This window comes from Sceloporus occidentalis, unplaced genomic scaffold (genome assembly GCF_023333645.1).
Source record: "Sceloporus occidentalis isolate IW3139 unplaced genomic scaffold, rSceOcc1.0.p SCAF_9, whole genome shotgun sequence".
Taxonomy (NCBI): domain Eukaryota; kingdom Metazoa; phylum Chordata; class Lepidosauria; order Squamata; family Phrynosomatidae; genus Sceloporus; species Sceloporus occidentalis.
In genome coordinates, this window is record NW_028316989.1 from 39,491,684 (window position 1) to 39,512,559 (window position 20,876).

At 40.1% G+C, this 20,876-nt stretch overlaps 2 protein-coding genes across 5 annotated transcripts in view; one reads left to right on the plus strand and one right to left on the minus strand.

Annotated features, from left to right (window-relative positions):
- Window positions 1-10,238, plus strand: part of LOC149307339 (N-acetylgalactosamine kinase-like) — a 47,652-nt gene extending 37,414 nt beyond the window's left edge. For both annotated transcript variants that reach the window (XM_089538970.1, XM_089538971.1), the window contains exons 9-10: window positions 3,100-3,301; window positions 9,739-10,238. In XM_089538970.1, the coding sequence (XP_089395096.1) occupies window positions 3,100-3,301; window positions 9,739-9,946 (410 nt within the window). In that variant the 3' untranslated portion in view covers window positions 9,947-10,238. The remainder of the gene's footprint in view (window positions 1-3,099; window positions 3,302-9,738) is intronic.
- Window positions 10,239-10,240: 2 nt separating this feature from the next.
- Window positions 10,241-20,876, minus strand: part of FAM227B (family with sequence similarity 227 member B) — a 100,427-nt gene continuing 89,791 nt past the window's right edge. For all 3 annotated transcript variants that reach the window (XM_089538967.1, XM_089538966.1, XM_089538968.1), the window contains exons 12-17: window positions 20,804-20,862; window positions 20,131-20,292; window positions 16,113-16,189; window positions 14,022-14,096; window positions 11,267-11,336; window positions 10,241-10,418 (exon numbers count right to left, since the gene is read on the minus strand). In XM_089538967.1, coding sequence (XP_089395093.1) covers window positions 10,356-10,418; window positions 11,267-11,336; window positions 14,022-14,096; window positions 16,113-16,189; window positions 20,131-20,292; window positions 20,804-20,862 — 506 coding nt within the window. In that variant the 3' untranslated portion in view covers window positions 10,241-10,355. The remainder of the gene's footprint in view (window positions 10,419-11,266; window positions 11,337-14,021; window positions 14,097-16,112; window positions 16,190-20,130; window positions 20,293-20,803; window positions 20,863-20,876) is intronic.

The following is a 20,876-nucleotide window of genomic DNA, read 5'->3' on the forward strand; positions in this document are numbered from 1 at the left end:
ATGTTTCTTAAAATCCCCTGCTCTTTTTGCACGTTAACGCCAAATAGGTTCACAAGAAAGCATTTGAATTTTGCTTTAAATCTTATTTATTCCTTGCAATAAATTCTGAGTAACAACTGAAATAGTTTATTCCGCTGAAACTCTCTCTCTATATTTTTTTAAAATCTCCCCCACTGAGAAAGCAATTTGAAAGCAAATCTATGGTTTGCCCTTCCTTGTCTGCTCCTGTTACCTTTTGCGGTAGTGATGGTAATGTCTACACAGTGTAAAAGACATGACCTAAAATTATATAACTCTGTAATGACAGTAATGATATCTATCAAATTATTAACCATTACCAGAATCTATCTGTGGTGATTTGCAGCTTTCTAAAAAAAATGGGCCATTGCTAGCAAACTATCCCTTGAATTAAGTTACAGCATTTCTCAACTTGCATTTCCTTGGCAAAGAGTTGCTTTAAGAAGAGACTACGAGAACAACAATGCAACCCTGTTTTCTGTCATTTTAGATGTAATAATTGTTTTGAAAGGAATAGCCTAGATTAGAGGCAAAACCAAATGAGGAGGTTGTAGAACCTTCTCCTACATGACAGTGTTGTTCAGAACATGACTTCTCAGCATCTGGCTGGCAGGCTGGAATGAAAACGATGATCCTCACTGCCAATATGTAACGTGATGAGCTTAAGAGAACCACAAAGTGCTTTAAGGTAATCTGGCCAGTGAAGCGTTGCTTTACCGAAGGGTGGTCTCTGAATCAATCACAGCCTTTGGCAAGATGTTTGCCTCCAAATTGAAACCAGACATGTTTTCAGTTCATTCTTTGGGTTACTACTGTTCAGTGGTGATTTACAAGAGTGTGTGAGTGATGGCAAACTCTCACGCAACTATAGATGTGTCCTAAACAAATGCACATTTTAAAACTCCCCGGCAGTAAAACAGTGCCTTCAGAAGGAAACCTGTCTTCTGTGCTTACCTCTACCAACCGCTCAGCAGTGCCATTGTGCATTGTGCTGTGCAGAAATATCTGAAATCTAGTCATAAACGTGAGGACAAAATGTACTCCTAAATAGATGTGGAAAGTTGTAGATTGTGTAAATACTTTCCATTGTTCAGTGACTGTCCAGGCGAGTCATTTCCACAGGGGTAGTCATTTTGTTCAAGTGTTGTTTTCTCATTGTTATGCGGTTTGATCATATTCCAAAATATATTTAGCCAACTGTCGTATTGGGTCTATTCTCATTAACAACAGTTACGTTTCATATCAAGCCAAATAATCCTAGCTTCTCTAAAGGGAAATTGTTTTGCTCGTCATAGTTGTTTCCTCTTTGTTATACTTCAGTCTTGATGAGAGAGGGTTTCCCCAAAGTTATATGGTGAACTAGTATTATTCCAGTTCAAACCAACTGGAATTGAGAGGTAGCAATGGCAGTACATGATGTGCTTTGTTCATTGTAGTGGAAACTGATTAATTTTCTTTCTAAGAAAAGCAAGTTAGAGATTTATACTAAACTCATGATTCTATAGGACTAAGTTTCAAGAACCAGGGGCAGGAAGATCCTGTAAATTAGCTAAGATCTCCATTTGGCATCTCGGCTGAGTCTCTGATGAACATACTCAGAGCTTGGACAACAGCATCTTAAACTCATCCCCCGCCAGACAATGTGGCCACTCTTGTTGTAATCCCAAGAAGTAATTTTTTCCAAATGCATGATGAAGGTAAGAAAAACATAAGAGATAGGGTACACCTTTGGCCTGTCTAGTACAACACTGTATTCCTGCAATGGCCAGCCTACAAGAAATCCATCACCTGGACACAAGCTAAGGGGCCATTCACACTATGTTACAAACCGGTTTGCAAACCGGTTTAAAAGGGGGTAGTTCACACTTGTGCCGGTTTTTCCCAACTCAGATTCAGGGGGGGGTGTGTGTGGTGCAAATCCCCCTTAACCTGGTTTTATCTTAAATTGAGTTGTCCCCTGCTTCTTTTCCAAAACACCAGGTTTTAGCAGGATGCCTCCAATGGGAACTTGCTCCCAATCCCATTTGGGGCATCCAGGAGGGAGAGGTTAACATGCAGGAGGTAGATCATGCCCACCCCTTTGCTCTTTCCCTGCCAGCTAAGTGCCACTGTTTTTCCCTCTTGGCACTTGGCTGTGGGAGTGAAAAAAGCAGAAATGCAGTGGATTCAAACTTCCTGCACTTTAGAAAGTGGTTTCTTTAAAGCACAGCCCAGCTTTTTCCCCTCTTCTGCCAGTGATTTAGTCCCCTTACCTGCACCGATGTCTGATTCCCAGAGCTCACCAAAGCCAAGGAGGGGGTTCTCCTGGGCACATCATTACATAGTGTTTTGTTTTTAAAAATAAAATGTGACAGCTTATGCACATATTTGCTATTGCATGGCCACAGTAGACAACACTTTTAAATACTCAAGTCATCAGTATGACAAAGGTGAGCATGATTTGCTTGATATTAAAAACAAGCCTATCAGTGGGGCTATGGGTTAGGAGTCATTTTTCCCTCTTTCCCAAGAAATAAAACCACAACAGACTCTGCTCCCAAGTTGGTGCAAACTAAAGCTCTCACACACATATTATATTGCTGAGAGATTATATTATTATAGTATTATATGCCTGAAAGAGTAACTCCCCCCAAGACTAACCTATCCTGGGGTTTCTTGCTAAGGGATGTTCTGGGGGGCTTGCCATTGCCATCTTCCAAGACTGAATGGGGTGGGATGGGGTGGCCAAACAGTGTGACGTAGATGCACATCATTTGATTGACAGTTTAAAAACCCCCGAGAACGATTAAAATCACAGCTCCATTTTAAAATGATACAAATGCTAATGTGAACTTCAACACATGGGGAGATTCGATTGGAGTAAGGAGAAACCATGCTTCTTACATTCCTGTGCTGGACTGGAATGTATTTATTTTTTACTAGTGCTAACATGACCAAAGGAAATGAGAAAAGAAGTAGACATTAGAACTGCTATCATCTTTCTCACAAAGTTTCTCCAAAAGCTACACAGTCACATTTGATAGCATTAAATGTATAGATTTCCTTCTACATTTTGCATTTTTCTTTTCTTTCCAAATCCAGTGACGACCTTTAAGTTATACCAGCGTGCTAAGCATGTGTACAGTGAAGCTGCCAGAGTACTGAAGTTCAAGGAAATATGTGTGGAGGCACCTGATAATGCCGTCCGGTTGTTGGGAGACTTAATGAACGAAAGCCACGCCAGCTGCAGAGACTTATACGAGTGCAGCTGTCCTGAACTGGATCAGCTGGTGGACATCTGTCTGTAAGTTTGCAAAGCTGTGGAAAATGAAATTTATTTCAATTGGTTTTGAAGATAAAATATACCACCAGTGAGGTATTGTAAAGTAGTCTTATCTCTTATCATCAAAACGAATGCCCTTGGGAAGTAATATGTGATCATATTATTTCCATTGGACATTACAGTATTCCTTAGTGAAGTCCAATTTATTTATCCTGGGCAATGGTGGACTTCTGCTGGTGAAATGACAGAATCCAGCAGAACTATAAGGAATATGATCCCACCTGAAATTCGTTGCCATCCTCTACATTAGTCCTAGAGGCTCCAACAACCCTCTGGAACCACTTTTTCAGTAGTGTTTAGAACTACAGAAGAGATGGGTGGGGAAGAACGTTCTGAGAATTCCAGCAGCACATTATAAAATGGGCAGCATTCTGCCCATGGTCACAGCTCCATTATAAAATGGAGATGGGCTATTAAAAATAAAATATGAGCGAAACCAAGTTTCCTGGAGCATTTAATATGCACCTAGATCACACAACACACCCCTTAACATAGTTAGGAAGTATGATGGTATTTTATGTACACGATTATCCTACATTAGTTACATCCTGTCAGAGTGATTGTCAGGTTCTTAGCATAATATTCGTCTAAAAATATTACAGGGGGGGGGGGGGAATAGCAGAACTACTGGAGTTAATGTTAGAAATAAATTAAATAATTAGTAAGAGAAGCAGCCCTGTATGAGGTCAGACTGTTTATTCATCATGCATAGTATTGACTATGCTGATTTGTGGTGGGTCTCTAGGGTATCAAGTAGAATGGTCTTTTCCATTACCTACCATGTGATCTTTTAAAAGAGATACTGGGGACTGGTTTGCTGACCTTTTCCGTGCAAAGCTTCAGTCTTATCACTGAGCTGCGGTCCTTTCCCAAATAAAGTGTGCCATGAACTCATCATATTCACTGCTCTGATATTGTCCTTTTCCAGTTAGCCTTTGCTGCTGTGAGATGGGATGACAGCAGTGGCATTGGGGTGCTGGACCTCTCAGCAGCTTCCAATATCATTGACCATGATATTCTTCTGGGCAAGAGACTCCCTCAGCAAGGAGTCCTCCACAACAACTACACACCTCCTCAAAAACAGTGGTTTGTGGCCTACAGAATCAATCATTATTGGGCCTGACATTATGTCTCTGGAGGTGTGTCGTCTCCCTAGGGCAAAAAATTATGATGTGACAGTGAGTCTGACAAGACTTGTCAAGCCTACTGATCCTTACCCCTTCCTTTTGGTTCATGTGGGAACCAATGATACTGCTAGGCACAGCCTTCAGAATATCATAAGGGATTATGAGGCTCTTGATAGGAGGCTGAAAGAGCTGCATTATGTGATTCTATGATTTCAAATGAGGGAAACTCAACTTCATTTTTCATGGAGCATTTCCCATAAATAAAAGAAAACTGGTTGCTGCATTTCATTAATACAAAAATAGAATGACTCTATGACATCTGCAGTCTCGCATAACCACATGTAACTGTGCAGAGTTAATTGATAACAATTTTGTGCACTGATATCCTGATGCTGACTTGGGCTAGTTTGAAATCCAGCACTCTTAAGAAGAATCTAAATTATTTCAGTATGGCCATATAGTATGGTTGTCATGCCACAAGTGCTTGGCAGGAAGCATTGGTGGTTTGGTGTGCTAAGTAGCTAAGTGAAGGTTATTACCCCTTCTTAGGAAATGTTGAAGGAGTATGAGGCCTGAGGGGGTTCTAGACATGAAATGCTGGCAAAGTTGGTGGAAGAGATAATTATTTCAGTATCTCTGCAAGAGCAGGGATACCTGATACAGCAGTATAAAGCTTAGACATCTCCATTTCAGACACAGTTATGGCCTTCAACCAACCTTCCATACAGATTGCATTATACGGTGCAGAGCAAATGTTGATTCTGTAGCGGTGATGCCTAAGAATTCTGCAAGGATTGCAATCTTGGTATGAAAACCACAATTCAGAGCATAGTTAAGTACATTTATAGTACCATATGGTTAGAATGGACAAAAGTCAATGGAATTCAAATGTGCATAATTGTGCAATGAATGATAGTTTCTGCATAGGGCTCCAAGAATAGTTTTTAAGGTAGGGGGGCTCCACATTGGCAGGTGGGCTGTTATTAATTTGGATTGCTTTCAGGTATGTTTTTACAAACAGTGAAAACACAGCACATTCTATTAAAACAATCACCACCATCATCATCACCATCAGTCTCAGAGTAGAGAGCAGAAGGCGAGTTGGCACCTGTGTTTGAGGGGTCATCATTTTTCACTTTTTAAAAGGGGGTTGTTGTGAGATTTTGTTTGCTTTTGGCCATGTGCTCTTCCTAAGCACATGGCCTGAGGCGATGGGGCTTCTGCTGAGCCAGTGACCTGACTGGGGGAATTGCTACCAGCAACTAACTGCTGCCTCTGTCCTTTAGATTCATTCTCTTGTAAATAGCAGAAGGTGAACTGGGAGCTGTGTTTGAAGGGTGGGGTGATGTCTTACTTCTTCACTGTTATTTTAAAGGGGGGGGGGGCTTAGGGACTTTGGTTTGCTTTCAACCATGTGCTTTTCTTGAGGGAGAGGGGCTTCTACTGAGCCATTGACGTGATTGGGGGAGGAACTACCAGCAACTAACTCCATATAGAAATGTGAAGTTGAAGGCTTTCATGGCCAGCATCCATTGGAATGTGGTGCACTCTCCTTTGTTGGAGGTGTCAAACAGAAGTTGGATGTCCATCTTCCAGGAGTGTTTTAATGGTGTATCCTACAGTAACAGAATTTGGACTGAATGGTGCTTTGGGTCCCTTCCAGCTCTATGATTCTATGACCTAAACATTTGTTAATTATATCTGCAAGTATGTGGTCATTTAATAAAATCCACATAGGAGAGTCATTCAACAAATCTCATATTCAGGCTAGATGAAGTTTCATGTGTTTGGTTAGGAAATGCACTGCAACTCTTTCACATTGACATGTACTTTGTTTGTCACTCTGTGATAGTGAATATGGAAGAGCATTTGAAAAAGACAAAATGCATCCATTGTGAAGCACAATGTGTATTCAGCAAATCTGATGCTGCTTGTATTGGCCCATTATCCCAACTCAGCTACTCCACAACTGAGTTCCTTCCATCATAATGTCCCTGTGAAAATTACTAATATTCAGGAAGATAGTACCATGAATGTACCTCTTACGTTTGGTTTATTCAGTGTTTTTCCTCTATAGATATAACCCATACATACTTTGGGCCAAACCACTGACTTAAAGAAGTTCCATTATGGTTTGTTGCAAAACTTGATTGCCCAATGTTTTGTCATCAGTCAACAAACTGGAATCAGAAACTTGTTTAAAGTGTTTTTTTAAAATCTTGGTTTGAGACAGCTAGGATTTGTATAAAACCTTAACAGAGCATAGCTGTTGTTCAGTTAGTGAAGAACTAGGAGCCATCAAAATAGATGGGCTGAGCAGAAAGAAAATGAAAGAATACAAGCAACACTAAATTATGGTTTCCCTGTACATGGGATGTTCCAAGTATGATTTGGGTTCTGAATTATTGTAATTGAGAACCATAGATTGGTGTAATGGCTGAAGAAAGTGCTGAAGAAAGTTGTGTGTCTTGTTTAATGGGGATTGTATAAAAAGAAAAATTGGCCAGAACGGATAGCATTTCTGCTATATAGGAGATTAGACATCACATAATGTTGAGTGATTGGCCCTTCAGTGCAGAACCCATCCCCTCCATAGCCAATGGCATCTCCTCAATTCAGATTGGGACCTTTGCAGGCAAGTTAAGGCCCCATGCTAACATCACAACCCAGATCAAGGCTACAGGAGGGAGTCCTACACTCAGAGGTGAACATCATGACTAATGCCATGAGCAGTTTGTCCCTTAACGCTTAAACGCGGCAACACAGAAACTAATGGATGTGATTAAGCACTGAGATGAAAATGTGTCATTAAGCTTTCACTGTAATAAAAGTGATTTCAGTTTTGGCCTCCATACTAACTGCATGACAGATCAAACCTGATGTTTACCTAAGTTGTCTCAAATTTGTTTCTCACTTATGTTTCCCACTAAAATTTGGCCTGAGAGATTTATGTTGCATACAACCAACTACTTGTTCATTCAGTTTCCCCTTATCTCACACAGGAAATATTGTATTTAAGCATTATCCAAAGGGATCTTTGAGCACCTTTGAGACTAACTGAAAGAGAGAGGTTGGTAGAATGCGCTTTTGTAAACTAGAGCCCACTTCCTTATTTAAGCAATAATTGTATTCCAGATTGATTTCTGAAGGTTTTTGTTTTGCTTTTGTTTTTAACTTCTGGCCATTAAAATGCCTATCGCAGATTAAGAAATCTGATTGACAAAAATGTTGATAAGTTTATGGTAATGGGCAGGAATTGAATACATTAAATGGCTTTTATACTCAATTATAGCCAGCTGCTATATACAGGTTTAAAACAGTATGCTGTGCCATTACTTAGGACTATTGGATTCTTGGCTCTTAGAGGAGTTTAAACCGTGAAGCAAAATCTGCATGCCCCAACATTTTGGAGCTTTCTATGGATATTTTGGTTTTGTTAAAAGAGTCTCTACTGAAATGTTTTTAAAAGATCCATAAGGCTGAGGGATTACAATGCCAAAATGTTTAACCACAAATCAGTCAGACTTGAAAAAAACTCTTGTTTTAGACTTTCAACAACTGTAGTTTTGTACATTATTTGTTAAAAGCTGCAGGATAAGGATTTTTTTAAAAAAATAAACACGGTATCTTAAAATGATGCTAGTTTCTGATCTCAGTTGCACTGTACTAACTGAGTAAGAATTCATACAGGTTTAAATTGGAATTGGATTCTGAACTGTTGGATGCAAAGGACACAGTGTATTGGAAGAGGGAGCCTTCTTGCCCTGGTTGGGGACTCATTTCTGTAGTCTGGTACATCCAAAGACTAATACGTGGACTATACCTTACAATAGCTGTGAACCTCTAGTTTTCATGAGCCTATACTGAATAATAGCCCCAAATGGTAGCAATCACCCAAACACCTTTAACATCTTTATATAACAATGAAACCATTATATGAACAAGCACCGTTCCTGTTTGGAAGTAGAACTCTTGATTGGGCAAACATCATTTGTGTTTTTTGATGGCAAATGTAGATCGTAGAATCATAGAGGAGTTGGAAGAGGCCACAGATGCCATTGAATCCATCCCCGCCCAAGCAGGAAAACCAATCACTCCATCCCTAGCCAAAAGAGCATCTTTGTGAAAAAGCATACCATAAAGTACAAGAAGCCAAATCGTTCTTGGTGGCACCATTTGCAGAGCCAGTTGTTCACCTCAACTACTGTTCTCTACCTTCTTGAGCCATGTGCTTCAACAGGGAGGAGAGATGAAATTACAACCCTTGCGCTAAGATCCTTCAGTTTCCTATCCATATCCTCATAATCCTTTGTGATGTTCTGAAAGCTGTGCCTCATAATGTTATTTGTTCCCACATGAACCAAAACGAAGGAGTAACAGTCAGTGGATTTGACCAATCTTGTCAGCCTCTCTATTACATCATGAATTTTGGCTCCAGAGGGACAGCACACCTTGCGAGTCCTCATGTCAGACTTGCAGGTTGTTGTTTTTGTTCCTCTGAGCAAAGAGTCCTCAACCACCACAACTTGTCTCCTCTTAGGTTTGACAGGGAATACTTGATGTGCAGATTCTTCCCAGGTCATCTGGATATTCTCTGTAGGCTGACACTGTTGCTCTTGCAGCTGTTCCTTTTCCTCATTAACAAGAGCGAAAGCTTGGGATCAATTCTGTAGCTCCAAACTCTTTTAGGTTCTTGGGCCTTCCGTGATCCGGGTTTGTGTGTATTGTGAGCATATTGATGGACATTGCAACCATAGAGTTGAAAGAGACCACAAGGACCATCAAGTCAAACCCCCTGCCATGTAGGAACTCTCAATCAAAGCATCCCCGACAGATGGCCATTCAGCCTCTGTTTAAAGACCTCTAATGAAGGAGACTCCACTACACGCCAAGGAAGAGTGTTCCACTGTCGAACTGATCTTAATGTCTGGAAGTAACTCCTAATGTTGAGGTGGCATTCCATAACACTGGAATGTTGTGCAACGGCAGGGGGAACATTGTTGTGAGGCAATTGTTATGTTGGCTTGTCCAGCAGAGAGGAAGAGAAGAAGAAATTGTGATGGTGATCTGTAGCATGCATTGGTGGCTAGATGGGAAGCCCTTCAGGGTTGGACCAAACTTCCTCCATCCCCCTGTTGCCATTTTAAGCTTTTGTAAATGAAAGGAAACCCAATCTATTTATTCCCAGTATCCCCTGGTTGCACATGAACAGTTGCCCATGTCTTTGACTTATGACTTCCAAAGACTATTCACTTGTTTTGCTTCTTCTAGGCAATCGGGAGCAGTTGGTTCACGCCTCACCGGGGCAGGATGGGGTGGCTGCACCGTGTCAATGGTTCCTATGGAGAAACTGGAGAGATTCCTAGCAAATGTGAAAGAGGCTTTCTATGCCAAGAAGGCCCAAGGATTAGCAGTGGAAGAAAGCAGCTTGTTTGCTACCAACCCTGGTGATGGAGCTAGGATTTTTCTTGAGGCCTAAAGGGTGCCAGCTATTAAGAATAATTTGGGGGCCAACTTGAGGTCATAGGAAGGCTCCTATGACACTACTGTTTTTAAAAAAATATATAATGAATTATTATTAGTAGTATATTAGGGTCACCATAAGTCGGAAATGACTTGAAGGCACACAACAACATATTAAAAACATTTTAAAAATATTCTTTTAATGATTTTTTTCCTGAAAATATATTTCTAGCAAATAAAATCCAATCTGTTGATTTCTGTCTGGACCTCATAATACAATGTTTGATTTACAAAGCAAATTAAATGAAATAGACTAAAAAAAAGTTGTTCCGTCTCATTCTTTATTGATTTGAAAGCGATACATAACAAATACATCACTAAGCTTAATCCAGCTTTTGCCATGCACAACTTGATATCAGATGACTTTACATGGTTGCACCACTGGGTTTAAGTACAGTGGATTTGAGTTGCCGTGGCTTTGCACTTGCCTGTTCAAATCAAACACAAAAATGAGCTTTAGAATTAAATGTAGAAAAGATTTTTTTAAAGTATGTTGAGCATATATGTCTCCATTTGATGGGATTTCTTTGTGAGGCTCATAATCCATCCCTGTTCTTGGAGGGGGTTCTCTCACACACCAACCACTGGCACGTACTACTCATAAGTACTTCAACACTATGGTTATTGGAATAGGTAGCTGCCTGTTCCAATGGGTATTGGAATACTCATTCAACACTATGAGTATCGGAATGAGTGGGTGACCTTTCCAATCCATGGTGAGAGCCTGCTTCTAGCATATTTAGGCTGCTTACACAGTGTAGAAATAACCCAGTTTGGCACTGCTTCAACTGGCCTGGCTCAAGGCTATGGAATTCTGGGAGTTGGAGTTTGTTGTGGGGCGCAGAGCAGAGTTCCACCTTCCCCAGGTGACATGAGTCAACCTGCAGGTTAATTCTGTATGTTTTTCCAAAGAACCGTTAAATTAGGTGTACAGTATAATTGGTAAAAGAGAGCAACTAGAACCAGAAGTCACTTTTCAGACATTAATGATTCTAGGTGGATAGAAATTGTTCTCATGTTATTCAAGAGCCAGTGATGTTGGGGGGGGAGAAAGGCCATTTCACTATCTTTTTTCCCATGCGAAATAACTGGTTATTCTTTACTATCCCACTGTTGCACTGCCAGCTGGAGGACTGGCATCTACTTGAGCCTATCAAAGAGTCATCTTGCTGGCCGACTTAAAATGAACAGTTGGAAGTTCTTCATTTCTGACTAAACTACAGGATTTAACTGAAAACTATAAAGACTGGTGACATTGATATAAATAGTAAAATACCACTTGGTTGAGAAACTTCTCTGTTTTCAACCTTGCTTCGGTTGGCTTCTTGGTGATGGTTGCCATCATCCTAGGTAAGAAAACAATAGAAGGTATAGTCTTCCAAGAACATTTTAAGCTGTGTCCCCTGGCCTCTTTTCCTCACTGCTGCACTTCTGCAGCTCAACAAATCCTGCCCAGTCTAGCCTGGTCAACATGACATTTCAATGGGTCAGCTTGAATTTTTAGCAGAAAAGGCAAACAAACACAAATGCATTACATTCTTCCATAGGCCACGGTACTGTGAAGTGAACTGTGTCCCAGATAGCCACTAATCTTTGTAACAGGAACATAATTCTTTTTTGTAACCATAAGACTAGAGATAACCCTAGCTGTTGCCTAGCTGTTGCCAAATGCCAACAGGAATCATTCAGCCACAGCTGGAATTTTGAATTCACTCTGACCATCTCACATGTTTCAACTCCATTTCCTCTATACTGGTCTACTGGCCCACACTACTTATTTAATAAGCAATTTTAGAAATTTAATTCTAGGGGATTTGGAACAGAGGTTATATCTCCCTCAGCAAAACAACAACAAAACCCTCAGCCTTACCACCAGTTACGTTGGAAGGAAAAATTTCCACCCTTGTGCCACCTGGGAAATGGGGTACCCTGATGACTAGGAAAGAGGGCTGGCAGTGTGGCCTTGCCTGTTGGCCATCTCATGATGCTTCCCTATGCATGAATGTGCTTTAAAAATTGGCACTTACATTTGCTTATGTTCATTTCCCCCCTCATCTTTTTTCTTCTTGTATTACATGTCTTAGAAATCAGAGACATTGCCATGTTAGTCTGGAATATCAGTATGCAAAGGGATCTTGTAGCATCGTTGAGGCTAAGTGAGCGAAAGACGTTATATTGTAGCTCTCCATGCATCTGAGCAAGTCTATGGAGATTATCACATAGACGAAAAGGACAGGAGCGAAACGGATCACTCCCATCCTTACTGCGCAATTGCCTTGAAAGACGATGAGCTTATCCCGTCCTCCTTCCGTCAGTGAAGTGGAATGGCCATGTCATTTTGTATTAATGGCATTCCACTTCACTAATGGGAGAAGGATGGGGTAATGACAGGATAAACGTGACGTCATGTGATAATCTTTGCCTGATAAGGATGGGAGTGTGTGATAATCTATGAAATTTTATGCTACAATGTCTTTCACTCAGTTAGTTTCAAGGGTGGTGCAAGATCCCTTTCCATATTTTACATTGTTAGCCAGTATTCTAAACTGTGCCTGACTGGTTCCCCCAAAAGCAAACAATATACAGTGCGCCTACACCATACGTGGGTGCACTATATGCGGCTTCCGGCTTACGCGGAAGCCATACAATGATAGAAGCAATGGCACCCGCACAGCTGCACACATGTGCCCCATTGTTTCCAATGGGGCACAAGCATATGTGGATTTCCCCTTACGCAGGGGGATCCGGAACAGATCCCTCACGTAAGGGGAGGGCCCACTGGATTATAAGAGTTACTAAAGAGAGCTGGTGTAGGGTCTCATGTCTTAGATGAAGACTTGTTAAACAGAGCTGCTAGGCTCCATGGAGACATGCAGTCACTGTGTGATTTTCAACCTCTGGTTCACTTCTCAACCCAACACAGAGAATTGCTGCGAGAATAAAATGGTCAGAAAGAAAACTATGTATGTCACCATGAGCTCATTGAAGGGAGGGGAGAAGCATGTTTATGTGCCTTCAGGCTGTCAACTCATGGTGACTCCATGAATCTCATAGGTTGTTGTCTTTTCTTTTTAAAGGCAAGGAGTACTCACACATGGTTTTGATAGGTGAGAAATAAAGTTTGTAGAAGTGCTGTCCTAAGATAAGTTTACTGGGAATTTAAAAGAAAAAAAATGACCTCCACTAACCTTCCATTTTAGGACTTTTCAGTATTCCTTTGAAATTCAGTGCTTATTGGAAATTTTCTTGTAGGTGAGGCTTTTAAGATCCACAAATCAAATTCCGCTTCCCATATTTCAGCATAATTTCTAGGTCATTTCAGTGCACTTCCCAAATTACGTACTGTCCTATTTGGCAGGGATAGTCCTTATTAATCCTGTTACCCCACTTTTTTCAGCTGCTTTTAAAATGTCCCAGCTTCTCTCTTCTCCTCCCATTTTTCCTCTGCCCTTAGCTTACTTAAATTGCAGCAAACTGAGTTGAAAGGGCGAAAGCAGTTTGCTCTCACCTCAACAGAGAGGAGAGGAGGAGGCAGAAGTTTGCCCTTCCAATAGGCTCAGGAAAATGCAAACTGTTGCAGCCAGTTCTTCCTCAGGAATAATTTTTGCCATCTGATGACGATGACAATGACAATGACAGTTATTTGTATCCCACCTTTTTCCCAGACTGGGGCTCAAAGCTGCATAGAACAATTTTTTTTAAAAATGTTAAAAATCCACAAGATACAAAGGTTAAAACACAATTAAACAATAAAAAAATAAAACCAGGTTAAAACATACATTATTAAAACACACACACATGCAACACAACAATTAGCAATAATCCAGCTCATTGTGTAAGATGGGTTTCTGGTGTTGCTTGACCACATCTCCCTCTCTTCCTAGATGAGATGTTGTTACTTACATTCTTAAACACCAGCCGCGCATGGTTGGCTAACATGAATCCACAAGTCACAGACTGCTATAGTGTTTCTAAATAAGTTGGACTAAGTTGCTGTATTAGACAAAGAAAAACATAATTAAAGAGCAAACCTTTTATATTTCTTGCACATTTTTCGTCTCTCTTCTTCCAACTGCGCTAGTTCCTCGCCACACCTATGTTCAAAGCTAAAATGCAGAGCAATATGCACAATACATTTGAAATGTTAAGCATAAAAATGAAATGTTTTCTTTTTAAAAATGTAACTACATTATTCCCCCCCCCCCCCCCATGTAAAAAACTGATTTTTATAAGAAATGTTACATTTGGTTTATCTTCTTCCTTTTCCAGTAATTTTGCTCAGATGCTCAGCATTCCTCAAATCTTCCATGCCAGAGAGGCACTGAAAGAGTTTTATCGAACATAGGACGATCAGGTGGGATGATTCCAGCTGAAAGCATTTGTTTTGTATTACATTATTTGAAAATGAACAGTGTAAGCTGAGTGAAGTACCTCAACATTTAGCTCACAGACCTCTGAATCCTGTATTTTTGTTTTTAACTGACTGCAGATAAGCTTTTTGGTACTTGCATGGCTTAGACTAGTTTATTCATAGCACCATTAAATCTAAATACTGGCATTTGTCATTTAGTGAGGTACTTAGAATTGGCTGAGAGAGAGCTATAGTGATGCCCCTTGTACAGTGGGTCCTTGCTATCCGCTGGGGTTTGCTTCCAGGATCCCCCGTGGATAACAAAATCCATGGATGCTCAAGTCTCATTAAATATAAATTCCCTTATATAAAATGGAAAATCAAGGTTTGCTATTGGATTTATAGGTTTTTAAAAAATATTTTCAAGCAATGGATAAAAAAATCTGTGGATAAGGAGGGCTGACTGTATGAGTATTTGAAGGGGTGTCATACTGAGGATGGACCAAGCTTGTTTTCTGCTGCTCCAGAGAATAGGACAGTGATGGCGAACCTATGGCACGCGTGCCAGAGATGGCACTCAGAGCCCTCTCTGTGGGCACATGTGCTGTCGCCCCAGGACAGAGTTTGCCAGAGTTTGTTACTAGAAAGCCAGAGGGACATGGCACTTTGCAATAAATAAGTGGGTTTTGGGTTGCACTTTGGGCACTCGGCCTCTAAAAGGCTCACCATCACTGGAATAGGACATGCAACAATGGATGTAAGCTACAGGAAAAGACATTCCACCTTAACATTAGGAGGAACTTCCTGACAGTGAGAGCTGTTTGACAGTGGAGTACATTGCTTCAGAGTGTGGTGGGGTCTCCTTTGTTGGAGGTCTTTAAACAGAGGTTGGAGGGCCATCTGTCAGGAGTACTTTGAGTGTGAGTTCCTGCATGGCAGAGGTTGGACTGGATGGCCCTTGAGATCTCTTCCAACTCTATGATTCTATGATTCTGACTACAGCTGGCCAGCATACTGTTGGTGACTGGTGTAACTGGTGGTTACATCTGTATATGTACATCTAGTACCTCCTTCCAGAAATTCTCCACCTCGGCACATAACATTCTTTAGGACCTTTGACAATTAAAGTGGCACGACGTGGATCTATCTGAGTTGTAGATATGTCTTTACTTTGTTCTGAAATGAAATCTGAGAAGCTGAGAAACTAGTAAACAGGCACCAGGCACCATGGCTAGAATTCAATTATAACTCAGCCAACAGGGCAATATGACAATGGTGCTTTCTATTATTTTTGTTTCTCACTATTTTTCTAACAATTTTAATCTTTCTCTCTTGTTCCCTAGTTATCAAGTAAAAATTCTAATTTTCTCTTTCACTATGCTACCCATATGTGTAGTGAGGAATTGGCAAGATTCACAAGGCAGTTAAGAATTAGGACCTGTGTTGTTCCAATGAAAAAGGCCAAGAATTTCAATCACTTGGGTCCCCAGTGCCTTAGCAGAAATCATATGGAACAAAACCCTAGTATTTCTCCCAGCTTTCAGATGTCTACATTTTAGGGGATTAGAAGTATGACAGAGACTGACGAATAGTTTTACTATGATAGAAAACAGCAGATAATCCATACTATTCCTAGTGGGAGTAACTAGTAAAGCGATCCAATATTTTTTGCTGACTGACGTGACATCAAACTTGAGCTCTCCAAATTGCTCCCCAGTTGAGCACAGGACATTGTTGTAACGAAACCAATTTATGATTGGCACATACTCACTCAATAAAATCATCGTGCAGATTGTGTATAAACATTTGACTCTCCTTTATAACATCTAGGTAAGTTGGAGAAACTGGTGTGCTGTCATTCCAGTCAAGGAAAAATAACTGTTTACTTTCGGAGGTTTTCAGAACTTGGCTAAAATGATAAATCTTTGTCAAATATTCATACTACGCAAAAGAAGGTGTATTGGACTTGGCCTTAAAAGTTCTGTTTGAAAGGTCCCCTTAAAATCACAGAGACTGTATATTGGATTTAGACCGAAAGCTAATCTGCACTGCACAATTAATGTGGTTTGACACCACTTTAACTGCCATGGCCATGGTTCAATGCTGTGGTATTCTGGGATTTGTAGTCTTGTGAGATATTTAGCCTTCTCTGTCAGAGGGCTCTGGTGCCACAACAAACTACAAATCCCAGGATGCTATAGCATTGAGCAATGGCAGTTAAAGCAGTGTCAAACTACATTATTTCTGCAGTGGAGATTAGACCTGAGTCATACTTGAGGTAGAACCATTCCTCGAAGTACAATTACACCTGAATCCAACTGAATGACTACACATGACTACGCATAAATATCCTAACCCAGTGGGATTTCCCCTGTAAAAATACCCATTAAAATAATGGAAATTATGCAAGTACTATGGGCTCATTCTCAGGTTATTCTCCTGCACAATCTGTATTCATGTCAATGGATCTTGCACAGGAGAACTTCTTAGTGTAGCTGGATCTCCTCCCCCCCCCCCAAAAAAAAAGGAATATTACGCAAAAAATACAGCAATGTATTACACATTAAACACATTTTATAGATGTCTGTATAAAGATGCAAAAATCTACATAAATCTTTGTTCTTCATTATTAGTGATAAAGGATGGGAACCACTCTAAAACAGTGGTTCTCAATCTTTGCCCCTCCTAGGTCTTCTGGATTTCAAGCCCCAGAATGCCTTACCATTGGCTGTGTTGGCTGAGGCTTCTGGTAACTGAAGTCCAAAAAATCTGAAGAATGAAAAGTTGAGAACTCTAAGGACCACTTTTATAATTTTATTCACTCAAAAGGGACACATCAACGTAACAACTGCAGAAAACTTTTAACACATTCGCTCAGCCTCTTTTTCCACTGTGTCCACAACTGAATTCCCTCTTCTCTCTGCATTATCACATCTCTGTGACCTTCTCTCTCTGTGTCTAATAAGCATCCTCCCTATGCATTCTTTCCCTCTCCCAGGGCATTTTTCTGCAACTAGTAACATATAGATGCTTCTGCTTCTCTTTGCAAGACATCGGGCCTCTAAATCTTCAGTTTCAGCTTTTGGGTGCCCTTGGGCAAGAATATTCTCAGTAAGCCCACATCTTTGCCAATTCTACTCTTATCTTTTTGTTTGCCTCTTGTTCCCAAGCCCAATCCACATAATCTTCCAGAGAAAGAGATCTGCGCTTGAGTAGTAGCCTGATAGTACTAACACCTGACACTAGGCCTACAATTATTACCTCTTTCTCTCTTTCCACAACCCATAGAGAAATCTCTCTGCACCCTGTTCTCCATTGTTCATCTGCATCTCCTTGCCCTCTATCTTTTCTCTCTGCATTCCCCTCTGTTATGTCCTTATTCTCTTTATTCACTCCAAATATTTCTACACTGGAGCTTCTTCCATTTGAACAGATCCTACTGGGAAAACTGTCCAAGAGACAACTAACTGGGACATCACAACAGAAAAAGCCATCCCCCCAGAAATCGCCCCTTTAAGCTCCAGACATGGGGACACTCTGAGAAGGGTTTTAGAGACAGAGATTAGATGAAAACAGCTTTCTGTAGCAGCAAACAAATAATTGGGTCTAATATGCCACTTACCATTCTAACATCCTGTAACAAAAAGTGTATCTATGAACTTCACCAAAATATGAACAACGCTATCAAAATTATTTTAATAAGGATTTTCCTTCTCCAGCATTTGGAAACATTTTGTTATAAAGCAGAGCAGAGTGCAACACATTTTCCTTAAAATTGCTTCAGTGAGTATCAGAAATTAATCTTTATCGGGAATGGTCAACTCCGCCAAAACCCAGACTGGCTGGAAATGATTATACTTGCAAGACAGAATAAAATTAATTAAAATGACTTGCACTTCTTAATCCCTGTGCAATTTAACAAAAGGAAGCCAACATTATGGCTAGGCACTATACTTTAAAATCATCTGAATGACGCTGGGGTGGAACGTTATAGCCAAGACAAAGTACGTAAACTCTGTAAAGTTGGCTGGTGCACAGCAAGGAGGCTCCAAGTGCTACAATTAATGTTCAAGTTTAGACCCCAAAATTGCACATTCTTAGGACCCAGGTGACTAATCCAGATGTTGCACAGAAACAGAGCATGTCAGAAAATTGGACTATATCAATAAGAAAAATTATGAACTGTCTGTTAATGCATAACCAGATTCCTGCTGGAGGCGTTACAGAACTCATTGTCAAATTTTCTGCTTTCATGAAACAACTCCGCTTCAGTCCTTCTGCTAAGGAAACTTGAGATCTGCCATGGAAAACTGAGCATGACTAGAACATGAATAAACATTGCAGATAGTTTATTTTGGGCATTATGCCTTCCAGATCACCGAATAGAATAGAATAGAACTGAACAGAATCGTTATTATGGTCATAGAGCAGCACAGGTAAAAGGGGGATACAGAATAAAACAAGGTAAAAACACAGGTTAAAAACAGTATTTAAGATATCTTTTCAGGTTACATAGAAAGACAAGATTGGTACTAGTCTACTGCAGAGGTTATTGCCTGGGGAATTTTAACCACAGCTGCAGAGATTCTGGCAACATTAGATGTTGTATCAGGATTTATGTTTGAAAGCCACAGAGAAGTATAAAATTGACTGGTGTGTCCTTGGTATTTATGATCACTTTGTCTGTGTCAGAACTAGTCGAACTCTTCCCACAGACACAGCAAATAAGGCTTCTGTGGATGATCAGTAAGCTGCTTATTTCTGCAGTCACAGAGGAATAGCAGTAGCTAGTAAGGCATCTTTGGACAGAACTAAAGTACAAGGACACATACATCAAATAAAAGCATTTGAAAGGTATGAGCTCCATCTCACAAAAGTGGTGGGCTTACACATTTCACTATTCTCCAAACAGTTAGTTCTTCTCTGGTTGTTTTTCCTTCTTTCCCAGGGAAGGAAGGAAGTTTGCCTAGTTGTCCTAACCACAGAGCAGTTGATAACGGAGGCCTTTAGAAACCAAAAAGGAAAAACACTCTCACACATTCCTTTACCAAGCATTCAGCAAGCCCAATTAATACAAGCCTTCTCTCCGAAGCTGCCTTAAATAGTGTAGTTAACATATTCAAAATGCATAAGAGCATCCAACATTTTGCTATCTATACAACCATATAACTATTAATCTAACTAGCAACCTATTTTACCTCTTTGTTAAATCCTTATAGCCATTATGTATTTTGCCCTCTCAAGATAACACAAATAAGGTTTTATACACCATACCGGCTAGCAGGAAGAAACCATGCAAGTGCCAACCAACCTAGCAGCGGTCCTATATGTAGCATCAAACTATCAGGTTTGGATCAAATGCATATTAGTTAGCACACATATCAGTTATAGACCTGAAGTAAACCATCCATTATATTCTTGGCATCCCACAACATATTTATATAAAGCAAAAACATCAAAGTCATACCTTCCAGTTGAAACTATATATATATATATATATATATATATATATATATAAAATATTACAGTTGGATCAAATACATAATACATACAGGCCTCTCCAGCACAATATAATGGCAGGATTAGCCCAATCCTGACGGTCTGCCATTACCAATTTTACCAATCTTACCAATCTTCTTATTGAGGGGTTTGTGAAAGTTCTAATAATTGACCTACAGTGATGCCCACCCACCCCTCATCTTCTAAATTAATAATTAAATTAAATAATTTTAGTACAAGTTTCAGAATTTTTCAACATGACACGACTAACTTTTCCCCCCAAAAGGATATGGTATTTTGCAGATTTCACTGTGATTGATCCTATAAGCCCGAGTGTTTGATAGGGTATTGGAGATCCCATGCATCTGAAGATAATACAGAACCAGTGGACTTTGGCCACCAAGGTTGAATAGTGAACGCTGGAAGTCTGGCCCATCCCCAATATAATGGGACTGTAGAGAAGATAGAATGAAGCTTTATTACAGACAATATATTGTAAATGAATAATAACATGCTATGGGGAAAAGGGGGAAAAAACTAGATTCTAATGTAATGAACTAGTGACACATCCTGACTGAAACAAACCGCAGCCACCTCATTGGAGAAAATCTGACAGGTTTTGGTATTGTGCCAACTGTACTTGATTTTCCAGGAAAGCAACTTGTTGGGCACAAATGTAAGGATCTTTGTCAATGTTATGTTTTGCTTGATTTCTACCAGTAGTCATCATTAATCCTTCCCCCCTCATTGTTAATGCTGCCTGTTTTACTCTTCTCCATTTACAGTTTGTTTCAGTCTTCTTGTTATAATCACTATATTCTTCTTCTAATAACATAGTTAGGTAAGTAATTGAATAAAAGGGAAAGAAAAATTGTGTCCCTTCCTTAATTTCAAAAGAAGAAAGCTGGGCACAGTATAGAATTTCACCTTCTGAATACTGACAAGTGCTGGTAGCAAACATACCTCTTTCATTGTCTTCTGTGATTTTTTCCTTCGTACCTCCCTTTCTATCTGAAACCGCACTGCACAAAATACA